General features: G+C 34.9%; 3 protein-coding genes across 3 annotated transcripts; 1 reads left to right on the top strand and 2 right to left on the bottom strand.

The window, feature by feature from the left end:
- The first annotated feature begins 1,633 nt into the window (after positions 1-1,633).
- Positions 1,634-9,973, top strand: LOC131934821 (uncharacterized). The gene is made up of 6 exons (XM_059290948.1): positions 1,634-1,688; positions 2,110-2,182; positions 2,759-2,935; positions 4,793-4,948; positions 5,149-5,644; positions 9,940-9,973. The coding sequence occupies exons 2-6, from the start codon at positions 2,140-2,142 to the stop codon at positions 9,971-9,973; spliced, it is 906 nt and encodes a 301-aa protein (XP_059146931.1). The 5' UTR covers positions 1,634-1,688; positions 2,110-2,139.
- LOC131934854 (uncharacterized) lies at positions 9,712-14,213 on the bottom strand. The gene is made up of 5 exons (XM_059290998.1): positions 14,105-14,213; positions 12,842-13,061; positions 12,316-12,339; positions 11,244-12,065; positions 9,712-10,282 (listed from the first exon to the last, which is right to left on the bottom strand). The coding sequence occupies exons 1-5, from the start codon at positions 14,165-14,167 to the stop codon at positions 10,242-10,244; spliced, it is 1,170 nt and encodes a 389-aa protein (XP_059146981.1). The 5' UTR covers positions 14,168-14,213; the 3' UTR covers positions 9,712-10,241.
- A 257-nt stretch (positions 14,214-14,470) lies between these two features.
- On the bottom strand, positions 14,471-17,995 carry LOC131934819 (uncharacterized). Its single transcript, XM_059290946.1, has 4 exons — positions 17,467-17,995; positions 16,836-16,894; positions 16,337-16,531; positions 14,471-14,640 (listed from the first exon to the last, which is right to left on the bottom strand). The coding sequence occupies exons 2-4, from the start codon at positions 16,885-16,887 to the stop codon at positions 14,471-14,473; spliced, it is 417 nt and encodes a 138-aa protein (XP_059146929.1). The 5' UTR covers positions 16,888-16,894; positions 17,467-17,995.
- Between the last annotated feature and the right edge of the window lie 326 nt (positions 17,996-18,321).

Raw genomic sequence — 18,321 nt, 5'->3', positions numbered from 1 at the left:
TACTTCACGCCACATAAGCAACTGGGTCGACCGTACGCTTACTTTCTTCATCACCCTGGATTGTAAATATACTCGTATGTTTGAACTTTCTTGCCTAGAGATGATAATGCTTAGAAAAACGTTTCACGGCCCTTAAGCAACTGGGTCTATCGTACGCTCACTTTTTTCTCATCACCCTGGAGCGTAAAAATACTCGAGTGTTTGAACTCTTTCTTGCCTAGAGGTGATACTGCTAAGAAAAATGTTTCACGGCCCTTAAATCTAAAGCTTAGATTTAAATTTAGTACATTTACTCGTCACCAAAACTTTGGAAGAAAAAAGTCTCCTTAGATATATCATTTGGGTTAAGACGTCTGTATTTTTCTTATTCGTTTTTAAACTTTTTATGTTGCATAAATCCGTGTCAACTTGTTTTGCGTCATAGAGTCCGATGACTCAGATTTCAGTCTGCTTTTCTTTATGGATTCGCTTCCATAGCCTTTCTTCAATTAAGAAAGTTTGAATTTGGAGTTGTCTCTCCTAGAAGTGCTGCTGCCCCCAGCTATCGAGTCTCAACAGCCTAGGGATTCGAACTCGTGATTTTTTGGTTCAGCAACCATGAGCCTAACCGACTCGACCACGCCGACCATTAGTTTATCAAACATAAAGGAAAAATAGATAGACAATGACATTTTGTTCTGGAACACAATATATGTTTAACAACCCACATTTACCTAAATAAATGGAAATTGTACATACATTATCACAAAACACATAGATACAAACATCAACCACACACATTCATCAAAATATGGAAATAACACATAGGCCTACACATACATGAGCTAATAGCACATTGACACAGACATCAAACATACACAGTCCTCCAAATATGGAAATTACACATATACATATATTGACAAAATACACATTGACACAGAAATCAAACATACACAGTCCTCCGAATATGGAAATTACACATACACATATATGGACAAAATACACATTGACACAGACATCAAACATACACAGTCCTCCAAATATGGAAATTACACATACACATATATGGACAAAATACACATTGACACAGACATCAAACATACACAGTCCTCCAAATATGGAAATTACACATACACATATATGGACAAAATACACATTGACACAGACATCAAACATACACAGTCCTCCAAATACGGTGTTACAGCCGGCTCCTTATGAAATAATGTATTCTTGGCTAGTTGGAGCCAAGTTTAACAATTTTAAAGAAATACACTCCACTACCAGAATCTGTTTTATGGGTGTATATTTATAATTAATCACACGAACACATCACAAGAAGAAACGCGGACTAGATCTAGTAGGTAGACAATGATTTCACGACACCACACTGCTTACACACTCCTTCGTTCACACACTTGTTTTCAAGCTAGCACACCACATCCAAGGGGAGGCTACTCAATCTCGCACACAATCTATCCGTGCCTACACACGTTCGTATAGACATCTACGTCACAATGGAAACTACACATTCACATACATGGACAAATAACACACTGACACAGACACCCAGCATACACAGTAATCCGACAAACAATGTACCATTCCTTTTGTGTCTTTCAATATTCCTCACGCTTCGATGGGCACGCAACATGCGCAGATCCTGAAGTGTAGCCTAGCTGGGTATTTCATGTAATCGGAGTATATTGCAGGTGTGGTAACTTGTATCCGGATATGTTTCAATATTGTGTAATTTGTTAGTAGTTGTGGGAGAAGGAAAATTTCTTAAAAGGTTCTGCTTAATTTTTTTTTAAATATTTACTTGAATAAGCGATTTCTAGCAACATTTGATTGTAGTTAGTACTGTTAATGACTTTTTTTTTCTATTTATAAAATAATTATTGCATTTTATAATTATATACCATTTCGATAGACTGCAGGTTCCTTTAACTAATTAAGCTTACACTGTCTAAATGACAGTCCCCTTTTATCCATTTCTTGCAATAGAGTTGGCCTATCTTAAGAAATAGAAGACACCACAGATGTGTATGTCAGCGTATCACAACACAAGAGAGGCACCAAATACTTCTTTTTTTACTATTCACCAACTTTATCTGTTTTCTTCTTTTTCAGATATTTGCCTGATCATACAAGGGATTTTAAATGAAGCCCAGTGTCCTCTTACTTTGTCTGGCGAGCTCTCTTGGTAACTTCAGCTTTTATATTTTCGTAATTGAAACTCACATACTTTTAATTATACTATCATATATATATATATATATATATATATATATATATATATATATATATATGTTTGTATATGTATATGTATATATATATATATATATATATATATGTTTGTATATTAAATGGCTAAATTAAATTGGTACTTGTTTTAGAGCTTGTAACAACGCATTCAAAGGTAGGCTATAGAGTCTATTAAGTTAAAAACGTTTTAAAGTTAAGAGTTTTTTACTGACAATTTATATCTCTTTAAATTTGAGAATATTTGAAACAAAATCCAATTAAAATATGTAAATATAAAAGTTTTAATAAAAAACGTTGGCCTTGGTAAAGACAAGTAGGCCGATGTAAAATTATTACATTTAATTATATTCAGTATATTTTTTTTCCAATTTAATCTTTTGCACATTTTATTACTAAAGAATAAGTAGCGATACGTATTTTTTTTTTAAATTACTGATTTCATTGATTATTTTGAAACTTACAATTCAAAACCACATGTAGTATCATATTATCTTATATATTATTTTATAAACAGCAGAGATGTGTTATGCAATGAAATATACAGTAAAAGTTGGAGACAACTTTAGATGTAGCACTACAATAACGTTAACAAAACAAGAAGTTCGATGGGTGTTAACAGAAGTTGATGGAAGGAATATAGAAATATCAATCTGCTATTCTAACTTGGAAACATTTATCCACTACAACCCAGGTAGGACTTTGTATTCAAGGTGTGCTTACAGAGGCGTAGCGAGCCTTCCCGGCGCCCGGTGACAAACTTTTCGATTTGCACCCCCCCTCAAACTTTCGATTTGCATCCCCCTTTCAAGATTTCGATTTGCACCCCCCTCAAACTTTCGATTAGCGCCCCCCCCCCCTCAAGATTTCGATTTGCACCCCCCTCAAACTTTCGATTTGCACCCCCCTCAACCTTTCAATTCATTTTTCCAACCCATTTTGGCGCCCGGGGACATACGTCCGTACCCCCGCCCCCCCCCCCCTCCCCTCGCTACGCTACTGTGTGCTTATTATTTTACGTCTAAACATTCAAATATCGTTAATGTTTTTTTTAATTGAAGAGTGAAATATCTATCTTTAACCAAACGTCACTATAATCAAATATTACTTGCCAATAATCTTAGCTTACTTTTTAATTAAAGAAAACTACACTACGTAAAAATTCCTTTCATATCTCACGCTCTATAGAGCAAGTAAAGTAGTTCACCTGTTTCTTTTATATCGGCATACTTTACCTATCAAAACAGGAAGAGGAAATGAGAAGTGGGTAGACTCATTGAGGTTCCACAGACTTGAACCCGGGTTCGAACTCGAGACTTTCTAGTTAGTAGTTGTATGCTCTACTATTCGACCACACCGTCTTATTAAAACGGTATATGTAATATACACATGTTTTGATTAAAATGCAATCATCGCACATGATTTAGGAAAACATTATTTACTTTTGTTTAGATAGTTACACAAATTAGCGTTGTTACGGGTCATTGGTGTTTAGTTTAGAATAGGGTGGACTAGTGGCGTAGCGAGGTCGGGTCTCACCCGGTGCGGCTTAACGGTGTCACACCCTAGAGGCGTTTCCCGGGAACAAACTTTCAATTTTCGATTTGCACCCCCCCCCCTCCTCAAACTTTCGATTTCAAACATTTTGATTTGCACCCCCCCTCCCCCCACATCAAACTTTCGATTTGCACCTTGTAAAAGGTTATTTAACACTCAAATTAATCACTTGATTAAGTGGTTATCATTTTTTTCTATATATTTTGCTATTTTTTGCCTTGGTGTCACCCCCTAAATGGTGTCACCCGGTGTGGTCCCCACCCTCCGCCCCCCTCCCCCTCGCTCGCCTCTGTCTAGTCTAAAACTTAGTTAACTCCGGTGTGTTTATGTATTGTTATCCCAAGGTCGAATGCGGGTATAAAGGTGGAGTTAGCGATCGTTATGGGGCTTTTTGATAGAGACTAGCTTAGAGTAGTTCGATTTGTGGATAAGGTGGTATGAATAACATAGGAACTGTGTAGCCTTTGATGCTTTGAATAAAAGCAGGTCACAACCAGTGCTATTCTTGGGACGATACTCACCGGTACATCGTGCCGGCACCTTTTTCAATGTGGGGAAAAAAGTATTACTTTCTTGTATTTTAACGTTTATTATTAATGTATTATTTGATTAATTTGTTAATTGTTAATTTAGTATCTTTGCAGTTGTGATTTAGCTTACATCGATGTGCGAACTGATAGTTAAAAGTTAAGCAATTCATCACGGAGTACCTATATTTTTATTTTTACAAATAAGCACTGGTCGCAACAAACGCATTAAATGATACCAAAGTTTCTGTGAGACCCTTACGAAGAAAGTCTACCCCCCCCCCCCCCGAACGAAATGGGATTTATATACAAAATGTATACTTTTAACAGTGTCCGCCCCCTACCCGCGAAATTTCAAATGTCCCACATGAGAAAAAAGTCTAAAAGAAACACTGAACGATACTTAACTATCTTTCAAAACTATCCACAATTAACCTAAAGATTCCTACTTCACTTCTCGTCTTTAGACAACTTTCAAACAGCGTGTGAATGGTATAACGACACCTCCGGATGGAAGGGATATCACGCCTTAAACGTTGCTCACCTTAACACAGACATGCTCCGGCTCACCTGTCTAACCTATCAGGATATCGTTATCGATTACTGTGAATTTGTTTTCATGGGTATACCATTTTCTTTCTATTTTGTGGCTTAGATATATTGAAATTTAATTTAATAAAAAAAAAATTCGACCGTAAGAATAAACAATAATTGTATTTTTTTTTTCTAATAAAGTCGTAACATTGATAAAATATCAGTTAGATCAAATAATATAAAGTCAATAAAGTATTTTAATAAATGCCGTATTTATTGTTTTCCCTAGCTTCCGAAAATCCTCAAGAAACTAAAGACACAGGTTTTAAGCCAGACTGGACACTTCTAGGTAAACTTGCCATCCCAATTTTTATCGCAGCCGTCATATTGAGTACAGTAGTGTGTTTCTGTATCACAAAGTGCAGGAAAAAATGGCAAGTCCGGAGAGAAAATAGATCCACCACATCAAGAACAGTGACTCCACATCACACAACATCAACAGACTGTCCTTTATTTTACACAACATTATCAGAGGTCCCTCCGTGTTATAGTACGTCATCAACGGACAACCCTCCGTGTTATGGCGTGTCGTTAACAGACGGCCCTCCGTGTTACAGTATGTATATAACAGACGCCCCTCCATGTTATATTACGTCATCAACAGACGCCCCTCCAAGTTATACTACATCATCAACAGACGCCCCTCCAAGTTATACTACGTCATCAACAGACGCCCCTCCATGTTATACTACGTCATCAACAGACGCCCCTCCATGTTGCAATACGTCATCAACAGACGCCCCTTCATGTTATACTACATCATCAACAGACGCCCCTTCACGTTATACTACGTCATCAACAGACGCCCCTCCATGTTATACTACGTCATCAACAGACGCCCCTTCACGTTATACTACGTCATCAACAGACGCCCCTTCATGTTATACTACATCATCATCAGACGCCCCTCCATGTTATACTACGTCATCAACAGACGCCCCTTCACGTTATACTACGTCATCAACAGACGCCCCTTCATGTTATACTACGTCATCAACAGACGCCCCTCCATGTTATACTACGTCATCAACAGACGCCCCTTCATGTTATACTACATCATCAACAGACGCCCCTTCATGTTGCAATACGTCATCAACAGACGCCCCCTCATAATGCAGGATACCACAAGCACACGATCATTCTCGAAATGTTTATCAAAGTTATGTATTACCTTTACACAAGAGGCGTAGAAACAACCAATTTAACGTTTTTGTAGTAGACAAACTACTTTGAACACTTATATAAAGACAGGTAATTTTATTTTCTATTTATATCCGGCCTCATATATATATATATATATATATATATATATATATATATATATATATATATATATATATATATATATATATATATATATATATATATATATATGGTTCCATGACAAATGATCTCAGGACAAATGATCTCAGACAAAATATCTAAGACAAAATATCTCTCGGACAAATGATCTCAGGACACTAATGTCCTAAAACCTTTCTGCTAGGTAACTAATGAGGCCATTGCCGAAACAGCTTTGCTTGCATACACTATGGCGAACTTGGCTCCGCGATGACCGCTGTCGTTTCAATAAGCATTTGTCACCTGATCACTGAGGTGTGACCGACGCATAACAATGGACTTTAGATGCTAGTTGTATTGTCCGTGGAGGGCGGTTGTCTTTCCCTAAAGGCATGTCTCTGCTATCAAATCGGGCTGCCACCTTGATACGAAGGTGTGTCTTTATTTTTATTTCATTCCCTTTGATCAAGTTTCGTCCACATGACATGGTAGGATTGTATCATGTTTGTCAAGCCCACCTAGTCTGTCTATCGAAAAAAAATTCTTTAATCTTTGCATACTATATTAACAATCTTAATTTTAAAATGTTAAGTGCAATATGACAAATTTATACGGCAAACATTTCTCACAATTATTATTTTGGTCTACAATTAATATTAAACATAGTAAACAAAACGATATGGCAGTCAATAAAAAAAAATGTTTAAATCAACTAAATTCATTCAATAGACTATTACAATTTGGCTGTGAGATATTTTGTCTGAGATATTTTGTCTGAGATCATTGTCCGTGGTATCATTTGTCCTGATATATTTTATCTTGGTATCTTTTGTCCGTGAGATCATTTGTCCTGAGATCATTTGTCCGTGAGATATTTTGTCTGAGATATTTTGTCTGAGATCATTTGTCCTGAGATCATTTGTCCTGTCACCATATATATATATATATATATATATATATATATATATATATATATATATATAGAGAGAGAGAGAGAGAGAGAGAGAGAGAGAGAGAGCCTCATGTTGTAAATAGATCTCAAATGTTTATTTAGTTAAGTATGTAGTGACTTATATTGTGTTGGACGAGTCAAAGACATTTACATATTGTTTTAAAATCGTGGTTTGTGTAATATAATCATATGATACAACTCAGTTGTGTTTTTTTTTATTTGGAAACAATCATTGCTTATTAAGTTGTGTTTAATAGTGAACGTAATCAAAGAATATTTGAAAACAAAGCCAATATAAGTCTTCATAATCTTATGTATATAAATGGAAATAACAGATCAAGCTTACGTTTTAAATTATTTACAAAAATTTACCTGAAGATAAAATACCGAATCACATTTCAAGTATCAGAGTATATTGTGTATCAGAGTACTGCTCATTACATTGTTACTTGCAAAGATAGAATAATTTTAGAGATTTATTGATTAAGGTACTCCGCTGTTATAATTTTTTTTCTTTCAGATGGTTTAGCTTTCGAGGAATTCTATATACACACACACACACGCTCGCGCACACAGACACACAGACACACACACACACATGTATATATATATATATATATATATATATATATATATATATATATATATATATATATATATATATATATATATATATATATATATATATATATATTATACACACATTTTATGTACGTAATAGTATTTTTACACAAGTAACATGTTATCACAGTTACAGCATTTGCATCTGACTGTATGTTGACAACCAAATACCTGACATAATAATTTCCGGTTGACTTTATCCAACACATACAAACAGCAACGAGGAAGATCACTGTAGCACATCTCCTTCTCAGTTCTGCTCGACTGGATGCCACACGTTACACACTGCTGAACAGAGGTCTCATGAACTAAGCAGGGCTGCTACTTTATTACCAGAGTTTCTTCATTCCACCCCTCCCCCGGAAAGCGTCTAACGCCCTCCAGTCCACTTCCCCACCCCTCCCGGAACGAAACATAATTTATACAGATAATTTTTACTTTTAGCCAGCCCCCCCCCCCCCCCTCCCGAAAATCTCAGGTGCCCCCCTCCTTGGAGAAGAAGGTCTGCAAGAAACTCTGTTAAATTATTACTTAGTTTGTATATTTTGACGGACAAATTAACTCTAGTAGGTTACATTTCAACATGGGTTCTAGAATCCAGTATTCACTTATTTTCTATTGATAGATGAACGTCAGCATCTTGACAGTTGATTTAAGGACAGCTGTTTGAGTAATTGGATTGTAATGTGAAGAGAAGATTAGTTAAAGAAATTACACATACAAAATTTCTACAACTGTTTTATAACATAGGAATATGGTATCAAAGATTCGTAAAAGTTGATAGCATAGCCATAATTTTAAAAACATTCACTCTATAGAGAAATTCTCAATTTTTTTTTTTTAGAATTTATAATTTACATTATATATTCATTCTAAAATGGATTATTTACAAAAGTTATATTTGAAAATCTCTCCCTCTAACTGAATAATACAGTAAATTTAAAATACCTGTCTAAGTTAGCGATGAATATAACTACCCAATACTTTAGTGACTTTGTAATTAAAAATGAAGTCGAAATAAACTTGCAAGAATGGTTAGGTTTATTTTTACATCATTTGTTACATATATTTACAAAGCAATATGTCGTATTACTTTAATAAAAACCTTGCAAATCAATTTAAATAAACACTTAACACTACATATACAGTTCACAATTCTACATTGTGTTGGTGAATGTGTATCCTAGAAGTGGGGCATGGTATTTAATATTTGCTGGAGTCTAGACTAGTTGCTATTGTATAATATACGAGCCGACCCGCGGCATAACATACGCCGCTATTTAGTTACGGGTGAAGACTTCCTGAAAGACACAGTTGTCCAAACAGGGTGGGTGGGTACACACCGTTGTGCATGTCTGGAGAGCGAGGGAGGGGGCGGGAGGAGGGTTAGAGAGTCAGCGTGCGTGCGTGGTGTCCCGCATGGTTGTGCGACTTACAGAATTATATATATATATAGGCCACAATATCACATTTCGTAAACCATTTATTTTAAGTGTATGAAAAAAATGCAGCGTTTGTTTGTTGTAGTAGGCCTACTTGTAAAATAAAACAAAATTGAAATTAAGGGGGAATGTAAAAAATCAATATAGAATTATATTTTTATATGCATAAATTTGATAGGATCAACCTTTGACCTCGACATGTTACATTGTACAACAATAATGAAATTTACATCTTATGAAAATAAAAAAAAATTCATTCGTTTGTGCGTGCAAAATATTTAAATGTAAACAGTAAGCATCCAACGTGACAAATAAAAAAAGAAAAAAAAAGAAAGAAAAAAAAAGTTACCTTAACAGTGCTGCATTAAAACGGAGAAAAAAAACTGTTTTTAACATTATCAACACAAAGAAAAAGTAACTAATTATATTTAGTTTTAGTAAAATCTGAAAAGAATACCAACACAGCAAAAAATTTATAGGAAATTTATGTCTTCTAAACAAGAATAATTTTTTATAGTGCATTTTGTTTGTATAGTTGCATAGTTAGAATTTCATTGAAGGTTAAACAAATAAAAAAAAACAATAAAAGACCAGATAAATAGTAACAGTGTCAATATTTTACTAAAAATGCTTTGGACTACTTGGGTAAATCAAATTTTTAAAAATGTTTACTCTTTGTCTTGAGATATTTGATTTTGTTATAAACGTAAATCTGTGTCCACAGCAAACTTTACAACAAAGTGAAAGACTTTGACTAAGTGAGCTCTTACATTTGTGTGTGCTGATTTTTACAAAACTATAGCAGACTCAATGCTTTTTCTTCGTTATTGACAAAAAATAACTGTCGTAAGTATTGTATTAGCTCCTAAACACTTCTAAACTGTGATATTTTAAAGAAGTTTGTCTCACAAACGTTTGATGTTTTAAACCATATTGTTTGATATAACTTTGTTTTTTAAAAACCGTTCAGATTATAAATTTGACCAAACGGCATTGGGCAGTAAATAGTTATGCATCATCAAGTCTTCAACCTGAATATGGCGGCGGTAGGTCATTGATTTCGTCACCTGAAATGAAATAAAAAGTGTGTGTCAATATATAACTTAAAGCCATTTGAAATATAGAAAACAAATTACAATGAGCTAAATTAAATATTGTAATTGATAGCTGTCAAAATATTTTACAACCACGATTTATTTTCACGATAGTGTCACCTCTTGCAGAAATTAAATGCTAATACATTTTCAAATAAAGTTCTAGCCACGGTTATAAAACAAAACAACTCACATTACAGAATCTAAGAACTTGAAACTGTTAACAGCTAAGTGTCTATACCAAGAGTTCACGTCGGGAGAACTCCAAGTGTGTTTCTCTCTCTCAAACTTTTTACTCGGGGGGGGGGGGGGGGGGAGATGGGGCAGCCATCCCCCTCCCACCCGACCCGAGAACAAAAAAGAGAAGCCTGAAGGAAACTTTTCCCTGCCAAAGAGCCTGTTGTTTAATGAGGTTGGCTTCCTTAATTAATAAGCTTTTATTATATTTAATTGCGTGAAACTAATGAAAAGTAAGTATGGGATACATATTTGCATTTATCATGAACTCCTGAAAGTATAGTAGCCATGGCAACGGCAGGCTTCTAAAAAAAAAAAACTTCTCACGGTTCAAAAACGAACATATATATCAATAGTTTAATCATTGATCGTTCTTTTACTGACTGTAATAGAGTCAACTAACACTCTAGAAATATTTTTCTTTTCGAATTATTAAAATTTAATATAGTGCTAAAATTAATGGTTAGTTTTTTTATTTATAAAGGAATTTTAAGGACTAGTGTATTATGGTTGGGAAAGGCTTGTTTTTTTTTTATTAAGCAGCTTCTTATTCGGCATGTACATGGACGCACATTTTTATTTGGAATGTGTTAAAATTCCATGTTAATAAATGGGGAATAATCTGAACAATACTACGATTTTGGCCCTTTCGAGTCAAGATAGCAACAGATATATATCAAAGGGAAATAACTCTTACCTAATTTGTTATCTCCTTTGGATTCTAAATTATATCGAGTTCCTTCCCTTTTTTGTTGGTATTTTGCTTGCCGAACTACAGCGTCGTAAGAGGGTGGGGGCGGTGAAACAGCGGGAATATCCGCTGGCCGTATGACGTCATTGCTGGTGCTAGTGTTTACAATTGAGCTGTAAGATGGCGGGAATGCCGAGATGCCCGTGTCAGCAGCCGGTGCTCTGGTTACTGGAACATTCCAAGACGGATGGGGTGTGTTGGTAACACCGTTGGTGACCTCTTGACCTCTGGTGCATTCCCTCAGGTTTCTACTTGGGTCATCAGATCTGGCTAATTCTACTTGGTTTTGGTGTGTGGTATATTCCCTCACATTTCTACTTGGGTAATCTGATTCCCTCACAATTCTACTTGGGTATTCTGATTCCCTCACAGTTCTACTTGGGTATTCTGATTCCCTCACAATTCTACGTGGGTACTCTGATTCCCTCACAATTCTACTTGGATACTCTAATTCCCTCACACTTCTACTTGGGTATTCTGATTCCCTCACAGTTCTATTTGGGTATTCTGATTCCCTCACAGTTCTATTTGGGTATTCTGATTCCCTCACATTTCTACTTGGGTAACCTGATTCCCTCACAGTTGGGTACTCCAACAAAGCAATAGCTACGGACTGTTGTTCTTGCGACTCACGGTCAAGGTTGCGCTGTTTCCTCTTCCACCTGACAACAATAATGGTAGTGACGATGGCGACGATGGCGATGGCAACGAAAAAGATCACTACGGTGTAATTGACAATTGGGAATATTACTGACGAATCTGGCCCTCCTGCAATGGTACAACATACGTTTTATCACGTCGATAACAGTGGTAAAAGATATATTTTAAAACAACACCTATAATGGTACTTATATATATATTTAAATGGTTATATATATGTATATATATATATATATATATATATATATATATATATATATATATATATATATATATATATATATATATATATGTATACATTGCATAATTATGTATGTTAAATTGATATAGTTCTTGGTATAAACCCATAAAAATATACCTGATTTGACTGTTGTTGTATCGCCTGTTAAAAAAGCGAAATAATATGTTGAGATTATAAAAATTCCAACACATTTCACAAATGTAGCCTACCCTAAGTAAATCAAACATTAAAACTACATGTTATATACACTACAATGGGCACATAAAGGAGAGTTCATATATATATTTTTTTACTTCGGCATTAAAAGGATAGTGTGGTCAACACTATGTCTAGCCGCCTTTACTTTCGTTAACGTGAGTTAAGAACACATCAGAACTGGGTGGATTCTGGAATGTTCTACTGACTTGAACACGGATTCGAACTCGAGACTTTCAGGTTAGCAGACAAGCGCTCTACTGCTAGGCGACTCCGTCCCCAAAAAATGGTTAACTATATTAGCATACGCCGCTATCTAGTTGTTTTATTTTCTACTTATCAACAATTCATAACTTGTGAATTCGACAAAAGAGAATTATAAATATAGATTAAAAAGTATGTAAAATATAATTTTTTACATATATTTCACAAATATACAATCAGTTACCCAAGTCACCGAGCGATATCCAGTCGCTGAGTCGAGAGAATACACCACTCTTGTCTACATGCGACGTCAACTCCACTCTTACAACGGTGGGATGAAGGGGACCACGAACTCTTCCACGAATAGTGCAAGTTGTTAGGTAGAGTGGTCTCCCTTGCATAGACTGGTGCTTGTGAGTGTAGGCTGTATGAATGTCTTCAAGTTTCGTGGCAGTGGGAAGTGTCTGAAATACATACATATATGTAATCCTGATAATGGTATGCATTATATTTATTTAACTTCAGTATGTGGACGTTGTTTAATGAAATGGCATGTTGCACCCGAATGTCTCGAGTTCGAATCCGGGTTCAATTCAGTAGACCGTCCCTGTGCCCACCCAGCTCTGATGGGTACTTAACTCACGTTAGGGAAAGTAAAGGCGGCTGGGCGCAGTGCTGACTACACTGTACCTTCATGTGTAGATGTCAAGTACAGAGGAAGCTCTACTTCATTAACCCCATGTAGAAGCGCAGCTAAGGAAGGGCGGGTGGGGCGGCAGCAAAGGCGCCGACACTAGAGGGGCGCCAAACAGTTTTTGAAAAGTAATACAATTTCATTTTTAACTGCGTTGCTAAATAATAAGACAATAGATTACTGCTTTGCTTTCCCCACTGGTTTAGCTGTTTTGTTTATATCAATTATTTGATATTATGGTAAAAAAAAAACTGTTAGGAGATACTTTCTGCTAAAAGGCGCCACAATCTGTCCAAATGTAGGGGGGGGGGAGATGGGCTTTTTTCAACGTGAATAACTATGTATAACAGCGGGCGGAGGGTGGGGTTTAAACTATATAGTTCGCCCGGGCGCTGGAAAGGGTCGCTACGCCTCTGACCCTACATGGGCTTTCAGATTCAAGAGAGTAACTTTACTTTTTATGTTTTATACTACAGGTATTTGTAAAGCAGAGTTTCTTCCAGGCATTTCTTCGGGGCGAAGCAAAAAAAATTTACCGCCCCCCCCCCCGAACGAAATGAAAGTTATATATTTTATATAGAAAATATATACTTTTAACAGTGTCCGTCCCCCCGAAGAAAGTCTACCGCCCCCCCCCCCCCACCGAAAATTTCAAGTGCCCCCCCTCCCCCCGGAGAAAAAAGTCTGGAAGAAACACTGTTGTAAAGTTCGTCTATTGTTCAGCATTCTCTAAACTAAGCTTAGTATTGTTGTGTATTCGTGTGTACACAGATGTGTTGTACACAGTCACGTGAGCTCATTCCCTCTACTCACCCTCGGGCTGAGTGTACAGGTACCGTAGGGGTAGACCAAAAAACTACAGGTGAGTTCAAACATATTTGAAGACTTGGAACCGGTGCTGATACAGGATGTATCGTTTGGTGGCACTGTAGAGAATAATTATTTTATTAATCAGGGAATTTCAAAACATGACATCTAAACTGGTTATGTAACTATCAACAAGACCTCTTAACTGGTTATATAACTATCAACAAAATCTCTTAACTGGTTATGTAACTACCGACACGACCACCTAAATGGTTATGTAACTATCGACACGACCACCTAACTGGTTATGTAACTATCGACATCTAATATGAGTTTTATAAGTTTTATTATGAAAAAAAAATGTATCTACCATTACATAAGTAGCAAGCAGCTATTACCTACAACATTAATATCATAGGTGTTCCCTAAACTTGCCCCGAATGTAGAGACACACTTCACTTGAGTCAGTTCTCTGGGCATGCGGAGCACTCTCAGAAATGTTGTCCAAATGGTTCCATTCTGGACACTTCCATACTCAATGTCTGTAAAATTCAATATTTTCTTTATCTTCTTCTTCGTTCTTAATTTTTTTTAGTGTCGGAAGGGATCGAGCCTTATCTGCCAGAGGGTTTGAACTCGAGACTTTTTCGAATTTATCAACCATGAGCTTTTGCCGACTCGACCACGCCTCCATCACAATTAAGGATACGTGTCAACTGGTTATGCGCCATTGAGGCCATTGACTCCAGTTTCAGCCTGCTTTTCTTTTTGGATTTGCTTCCATAGCCTTTGTTCAACCAAGAACAAACTTCAAGGCAGCAGTCTATAATATTTTCTTTAGATTTCAGTAGAATACAGTAAACGCATAGAGGGATGTTTTTTTTACTTTGTGGACATTATGAATTCATTAAAATTTGGCTTTAATAAAAAAAAAAAAACAACAACATTATAATAGAAGCTTTTATTTGTGTACTAAATAGAAGAGAATTCCGTTTCGTTGTCATTGAGTCGTGACCTACGTGTAACGTTATAAGTTATAAGCAAATTGGTTTGGTGGGAATTGTCGAAATTTGATAAAAGGTTTCGACCCTTGATTGATTAGCATGTAAAGAGACAAAAGCTTGAAGCTCGAAGATAAAACTTACATAATAATGTCTAAAAACTGTTTTCCATCTTAAAAAAAGACTCTTAGTATTAGGAGCAAATATAAAATATTTCGACGACATTAAAAGTCTAAATTTAAAAAAATAAAATGGTTATGAATTTTCAATTAAATTCTAAATTTATGTAAATTATGCACACATTATAACGTTTGTTTTAGTGTTAATTCTGAGCATCCTAATCGATATAATGTACTATCCCCAACCATTTAATTCTTCAATTATTAAATTAATATTCTATTTAAAAGAATAGGTAGATAAATAAAAAATAAAGAGAGTCACTTCTTTTATGAAGTAGTTTTATTAAAACATCTATTTTGAATACATTATATTGGAATAAGACTATTTAAATTATATTATAATTTGTTGTAAACAACATTGTAAAATTTTTTTGGGTTTTAGGATAAAAGGCCAGAAAGATGACAATCGACAGAGAAAAGGCCAGATAAATACTAAGAATATTCAGCTGTGAGATATTTGTTCTGATATATTTTGTATGAGTTAATACATCCATGAGATCATTACAAATTTCTCCTAATAAATTTTGTATTGAGATCACTGAGATTAAAAGTTCTTGATATATTTGTCCTGAGATAATTATTTTTGAGATGTATTTCATTTGGTATATTTAATCTGAGATCATTTGCCATTTTTCTTTTTTCTTCATCTGATTCCATTACAAAAACCACAGGGCTAAGTTTATTTTATATTATTATATTCACACACATATAGGCTATATATATATATATATATATATATATATATATATATATATATATATATATATATATATATATATATATATATATATATATATATATATATATATATATATATAAATATATATATATATATATATATATATATATATATATATATATATATATATATATATATGTGTGTGTGTGTGTATAATTATATATATGTCATTAATTTTAAATTGACTTTTACCAAATTCATATTCTTCAACACGTCTAAGGACATGACATCAGAGTATGGCAAAGTATGATTTCAGCTTTTACTCCAACAGTGATAGTCAACTAAAAATTAGTTAAATTACATTAATCATTCTACTTACCTATATAAGCGATAGGCGTCACTTGCTTACACACGGTCGCCCTCAGTGGTTGCTTTGTACAAGTTACAACATTGGCCGTTTTGTCTTTGATTGTCATATACCAATGTATTGACTTCTCGCCACGTGGTATGCTGCAGAATTCTAAGAACTCCATGTTTTCTTCTACAACAATACGACGCCATCCACCATCTGCTACTGCACACGGTCAACGGTAACAGTAATTATTATTTTACATTTGACATTATATATATATAGGCCTATATATATATATATATATATATATATATATATATATATATATATATATTCTATATATATATATATTCTATATATATATATATATTACCTATATATATATATATATATATATATATATATATATATATATATATATTACCTATATATATATTACCTATAAATTCCAAACATATTTCTCAACATGCCTATTTAGCATTCAACAAGTTTAAAAATGAGTTTTACGCTTTTATTTTCTACTTACATAAAACCAGTTGTAGAACTCCACAAATGGCAATTAGGAACTTGGGATCCATTTACCTACTATACGTGGATAAGAGGTTAAGAAGTCTAATGAGAGTTAAAAATTATATTTCTAACACATTTTCTATAAGTAAAGTATTCTCTTTAGACCTAACGATACATTGGGTAGATGAAGTGAAGTTCATATGTTTCTTGACCTCGGCATATAAATGGATAATGTGGTCAGCATTAAAGGTCAGCCGCCTTTACTCTCCCTAACGTAAGTTAGGTACCCATCAGAGGTGGGTGGACTCAGGGACGTTCCACTAACTTGAACCCGGATTCGAACTCGAAACTATCGGGTTAGTATACTAGCGCTCCACCGCTAGGCCACGCCGTCTCATAACACATTATCTGCAGATGTCAAAATCTGTGGCTGTAAACACACATACACGCATACACGCATACACACACAGACATATATATATATATATATATATATATATATATATATATATATATATATATATATATATATATATATATATATATATATATATGTCAGTGTGTGTCTGTGTGTATTTAAAACACAGGTACTAATAAGTATAATTATCCATAAGCTGATTTTATTTAATTAAGTTAGGCAATCTTACCTTTCCCGTTTATTGTCCATTCATTTAATGTACACAAGTGTACGAAATATAACTTTCATTTTCCTCACTGCTGTAACATCCCTCGCTACTTGCTGAGGTTCAACCACTGATACGTCTCGCATTACAGACCTCTACTTTTCTATTCTACACACCACAACTACTTTAATTCAGTTTTAAAATATATTCACAGTAGATACCATTTTCATCACTATGGGGAATATATCCATCGTTTTAAAACACATATCTTGATTCCTGTTACCACTGTAGATTCATGTAACTGCTAATTGAAGGTATTTTTAACATGTTTATGTCAACGTGACATCATACCAAATCGAGGCCAAAGCACGGCAGGAGTAACACATTAACCGGGTTTCCCCCTTCCATGCAGAGAGGGATTACTTTCCCATATGGCTGATTTTACGTACTTAACATTTTAAATACCTGGAGGATTGAAAAGGTCTTGAGTCTGGAAATAAACACGTGACGTGTATACTCTCGTGAACCCATCTTGTGCACTCATCGTTCGGTAAACACTTGACGTGTTCAGGTGTGTCCTGCACACACAGCGCGGTGTGTAGTAGACGTGTTGTGACCTGCATCGTGATGTTTGGGTTTGTCAGACCCAGTTGTTTATATTCCGTCACCGACTTTTGAGACAGGCAACACTTTGAATACGTGCTGAATTATCGATTATTTGTTTAGATTTAATCTAAAACAAACTGTTATCAACTAACCACTAAACATCATGTTCGTATTATGCTGTAAATATTATACCCCTAACGTAAAATGTCAACACTTAAACATACTTCTAAGTTAACTAATTCTCAATATTATAACGTAAGTTTACATACACAT

The sequence above is a fragment of the Physella acuta genome, unplaced genomic scaffold (assembly GCF_028476545.2).
Source record: "Physella acuta isolate Inbredline_101_S28 unplaced genomic scaffold, ASM2847654v3 ptg000118l, whole genome shotgun sequence".
Classification (NCBI taxonomy): Eukaryota; Metazoa; Mollusca; class Gastropoda; family Physidae; genus Physella; species Physella acuta.
This window is presented reverse-complemented; position numbering and strand designations above follow the sequence as displayed.